Source organism: Penaeus vannamei, chromosome 10 (genome assembly GCF_042767895.1).
Source record: "Penaeus vannamei isolate JL-2024 chromosome 10, ASM4276789v1, whole genome shotgun sequence".
Classification (NCBI taxonomy): domain Eukaryota; kingdom Metazoa; phylum Arthropoda; class Malacostraca; order Decapoda; family Penaeidae; genus Penaeus; species Penaeus vannamei.
In genome coordinates this window covers 45,956,374-45,961,373 of record NC_091558.1, presented here as the reverse complement: position 1 = coordinate 45,961,373, position 5,000 = coordinate 45,956,374, and the positions used below count along the sequence as shown (strand labels likewise).

Sequence of the window (5,000 nt, the reverse complement as noted above, 5' to 3'; positions counted from 1 at the left end):
CGTGGTGGCATTGGTGGCAGCGGTGGGATTGCTCGCTACCCCGTGCCAGGGTCAGGTGTGGGAGACCCTCATTCCTCTCATCACGCAGCAGGTCGTGGGGTAAGTGAAGCCTGTCTGGCACGCTTATGTGTAGTCTGTGAATGGATTACGGAATGTATTCTAGAGTGTAGGCCACAGCTGTTTTTATTATCTTTTAATTTTTCTAATTTACTCTGGAATGCTAGTTCTTATTATGTATGTATTTATATATATGTTTTGCTTGATGCTCTTTCACTCTGAATCTCATATGTACATATTTCTCATTATTTTCTGTTGTTTATCATGAAAAAAAACATTTTCGAAAAAGGAAAAAAAACATTATAACATAGTTATATGATGAACACAATCACAAACACAGTAACGTGTTCACAAAAATGAAAATGATATGGTTTTGTCTGAAGAGGAACTCGTGAAGAGTTCGAAACGCTACGATTATTTTCAATTCTCATTGTGGCTATTTTCATTTTCATAACAATATGACATACCGCTGCAACGCATGATGACTCAACATACTCCAAAGACATCACATAAATACTTATACCATTAACTATGAATGATTTATCTTAGGTTATGGAAGACTGGCGAAAGAGAGATGTTCGGCCACGAGTGCACGTACTTCGTTACACCCAAAGTAAAGAGCTTTGAGCTGTACTTTAAGGGAAGAATGACCTGTCCAACCCTGAGCAACGTGAGAGGAGAAGGTGAGAAATCTAAAGCAAATTTCTTTTATATTAGAAAAGCCTGTTGAATGATCTACCTTGTTATATGGGTGGATTTTTGCTATCCTTTTCACATCATGTCAGTACGTTGGTTCTTGATCTATTTTATTCTATGTTTGAATATATCTCCAGTGTCAATTTTTCCGTTTGTTCTAGTCATTATAATCGTACAGACACACATAGACACTTAATTATAATTTTTTCTTCTTATAATCTCTATTTATTCACCTCTCTTTTTTTCTCTCTCTTTTTATATCCTCCTCCCTCTCTTTATATCCTCCCCCCACCCTCTTTCCCATTCCCAACTCCCTCCCATCCCCTCTCTCATTATCTCTTTTTCCCCCTTCTCTCCTTCAGTTATTATTCCCTGTCTCCCCATTCGCTCTTACCATGATTTAACACTTACTTCCTCCTATAATCTCTTTTTTCATTCTTTCCTCTCTCTCTTTCTTTCCTTCCCCCTCCCCATCTTTCCCATTCCCAACTCCCTCCCATCCCCTCTCTCGTTATCTCCTTTTCCCCCTTCTCTCCTTCAGTTATTCCCTGTCTCCCCATTCGCTCTTACCATGATTTAACACTTACTTCCTCCTATGATCTTTTTTTTCATTCTTTCCTCTCTCTCTTTCTATCCTCCCCCTCCCCCATCTTTCCCATCCCCTCTCTCGTTATCTCTTTTCCCCTCTCTCCTTCAGTTATTCCCTGTCTCCCCCATTCGCTCTTACCATGATTTAACACTTACTTCCTCCTTCTCTCTTATTTCATTCTTTCCTCTCTCTCTTTCTATCCTTCCCCCCCATCTTTCCCATTCTCAACTCCCTCCCATCCCTCTCTCGTTATCTCTTTTTTCCCCTCTCTCCTTCAGTTATTCCCTGTCTCCCCATTCGCTCTTACCATGATTTAACACTTATATCCTCCCTCTCTCTTATTTCATTCTTTCCTCTCTCTCTTTCTATCCTTCCCCCCTCCCCATCTTTCCCATTCCCAACTCCCTCCCATCCCCTCTCTCCTTATCTCTTTTTCCCCCTCTCTCCTTCAGTTATTCCCTATTCCCCATTCGCTCTTACCATGATTTAACACTTATATCCTCCCTCTCTCTTATTTCATTCTTTCCTCTCTCTCTTTCTATCCTTCCCCCCTCCCCATCTTTCCCATTCCCAACTCCCTCCCATCCACTCTCTCCTTATCTCTTTTTCCCCCTCTCTCCTTCAGTTATTCCCTATTCCCCATTCGCTCTTACCATGATTTATCACTTATTTCCTCCTATAATCTCTTTTTTCACTCTTTCCTCTCTCTCTTTCTATCCTTCCCACCCCCCATCTTTCCCATTCCCAACTCCCTCCCATACCCTCTCTCCTTATCTCTTTTTCCCTTCTCTCCTTCAGTTATTCCCTATTCCCCATTCGCTCTTACCATGATTTAACACTTACTTCCTCCTTCTCTCTTATTTCATTCTTTCCTCTCTCTCTTTCTATCCTTCCCCTCCTGCCTGTTTCCCATTTCCAACTCTCTCCCATCCCCTCTCTCGTTATCTCTTTTTCCTTTCTCTCCTTCAGTTATTATTCCCTGTCTCCCCATTCGCTCTTACCATGATTTAACACTTAGTTCTTACTATAATCTCTTTTTTCATTCTTTCCTCTCTCTCTTTCTATCCTTCCCCCTCCCCCTTTTTCCCATTCCCAACTCCCTCCCATCCCCTCTCTCGTTATCTCTTTTCCCCCCTCTCTCCTTCAGTTATTATTCCCTGTCTCCCCATTCGCTCTTACCATGATTTAACACTTACTTCCTCCTTCTCTCTTATTTCATTCTTTCCTCTCTCTCTTTCTATCCTTCCCCCCTCCCCCATCTTTCCCATTCCCAACTCTCTCCCATCCCCTCTCTCGTTATCTCTTTTTCCCTTCTCTCCTTCAGTTATTATTCCCTGTCTCCCCATTCGCTCTTACCATGATTTAACACTTACTTCTTCCTCTAATCTCTTTTTTCATTCTTTCCTCTCTCTCTTTCTATCCTTCCCCCCTCCCCCATCTTTCCCATTCCCAACTCCCATCCCTCTCTCATTATCTCTTTTTCCCCCCTCTCTCCTTCAGTTATTATTCCCTGTCTCCCCCATTCGCTCTTACCATGATTTAACACTTACTTCCTCCTATAATCTCTTTTTTCATTCTTTCCTCTCTCTCTTTCTATCCTTCTCCCCCATCTTTCCCATTCCCAACTCCCTCCCATCCCCTCTCTCGTTATCTCTTTTTCCCCCTTCTCTCCTTCAGTTATTATTCCCTGTCTCCCCATTCGCTCTTACCATGATTTAACACTTATATCCTCCCTATCTCTTTTTTCATTCTTTCCTCTCTCTCTCTTTCTATCCTTCCCCCTCCCCCATCTTTCCCATTCCCAACTCCCTCCCCTCCCCTCTCTCATTTTCTCTTTTTCCCTTCTCTCCTTCAGTTATTCCCTGTCTCCCCATTCGCTCTTACCATGATTTAACACTTATTTCCTCCTTCTCTCTTATTTCATTCTTTCCTCTCTCTCTTTCTATCCTTCCCCCCCTCCTCTTTCCCATTCCCAACTCCCTCCCATCCCCTCTCTCCTTATCTCTTCTTCCCCCTTCTCTCCTTCAGTTATTATTCCCTGTCTCCCCATTCGCTCTTACCATGATTTAACACTTATTTCCTCCTATAATCTCTTTTTTCACTCTTTCCTCTCTCTCTTTCTATCCTTCGCCCCCCTCTTTCCCATCCCCTCTCTCATTATCTCTTTTTCCCCCTTCTCTCCTTCAGTTATTATTCCCTGTCTCCCCATTCGCTCTTACCATGATTTAACACTTACTTCCTCCTTCTCTCTTATTTCATTCTTTCCTCTCTCTCTTTCTATCCTTCTCCCCCCTCTTTCCCATCCCCTCTCTCCTTATCTCTTTTCCCCCTTCTCTCCTTCAGTTATTATTCCCTATTCCCCATTCGCTCTTACCATGATTTAACACTTATTTCCTCCTTCTCTCTTATTCCAGCTTTGACTCGCAGTCGCTCAGGTGTGGAGGCGAAGACAGTCGAAGACTACGTGAGGAAGGTCGTAGAAAAGGGCGTGATAACGGAGGAGGAGGCGAAGGCGTGGCTTAACAAGTAATTGGAGAAGAAGGCGTGGCTTAATTGAAAAAGAAGGCGTGGCTTAACAAGTAATTGGAGAAGAAGGCGTGGCTTAACAATTGAAAGATTAGGCGTAATTGGAAAAGAAGGCGTGGCTTAACAATTGGAAAAGAAGGCGTGGTTTAACAAGTAATTGAAGAAGAAGGCGTGGCTTAACTATTGAAAAAGAAGACGTGGCTTAACAATTGGAAAAGAAGGCGTGGCTTAACAATTGAAAGATTAGGCGTAATTGGAAAAGAAGGCGTGGTTTAATTGAAAAAGAAGGCGTGGCTTAACAAGTAATTGGAAAAGAAGGCGTGGCTTAACAATTGAAAGATTAGGCGTAATTGGAAAAGAAGGCGTGGCTTAACAATTGGAAAAGAAGGCGTGGCTTAACAATTGGAAAAGAAGGCGTGGCTTAACAATTGAAAAAGAAGGCGTGGCTTAACAATTGGAAAAGAAGGCGTGGCTTAACAAGTAATTGGAAATGAAGGCGGTTCTTCATCAAGAATTTCATTAATCTTTTAAAAAAACGGTTGATATTCGGCTTGGTCTCAAAAATGTCGGTTCGATGGAATTATTTTTATTGTTATTGTTATTTTCATTTTTAAAATTGATATTTGTTAATAAATAAACATTTCTCATTTCGTTGTCTAGCTCTATGAATCATCCCCTTTTTCACTAAGGCCAAAATAAGTTGAATAAAAACGGAATGTAACATTAAAGATAAATGTGCATACACACACACACGCACACACACACACACACACACACACACACACACACACACACACACACACACACACACACACACACACACACACGCACACACACGCACACACGCACACACACACACACACACACTTTTTTCAGCTACTTCTTTCTTCTTTCGTCCTTTGATAACCTGAAAGTCATCACCTCCCCCCCCCTCCCCTCATTCCAATGACCCTCCTCTCCCCTCAACCCCCAACAACCCCACGACCCCTCCCCTCCCTCCCCCTCCCTCCCCCAAATCCTGATTTCTCCACATTAGAATCCTTTACCTCATATTTCTCCCCTTTCCCCTCCTCCTCTCATTTCTCTCTTTCCCTTCTTATTCACCCTTCCCTTCTCCCCTTTCCCTCTCTCC

The 5,000-nt window shown here is 42.6% G+C and overlaps 1 protein-coding gene across 5 annotated transcripts in view; it reads left to right on the top strand.

Moving 5' to 3' along the window:
- Positions 1 to 4,396, top strand: part of LOC113808780 (anti-lipopolysaccharide factor-like) — a 5,231-nt gene extending 835 nt beyond the window's left edge. For 2 of the 5 annotated variants that reach the window (XM_070126770.1, XM_070126769.1), the window contains exons 2-4: positions 1 to 99; positions 607 to 740; positions 3,757 to 3,959. The exon at positions 1 to 99 is cut by the window's left edge. In XM_070126770.1, the coding sequence (XP_069982871.1) occupies positions 1 to 99; positions 607 to 740; positions 3,757 to 3,872 (349 nt within the window). In that variant the 3' untranslated portion in view covers positions 3,873 to 3,959. The other 3 variants (XR_011398803.1, XM_070126772.1, XM_070126771.1) reach the window with 3 other exon arrangements.
- Positions 4,397 to 5,000: the final 604 nt, after the last annotated feature.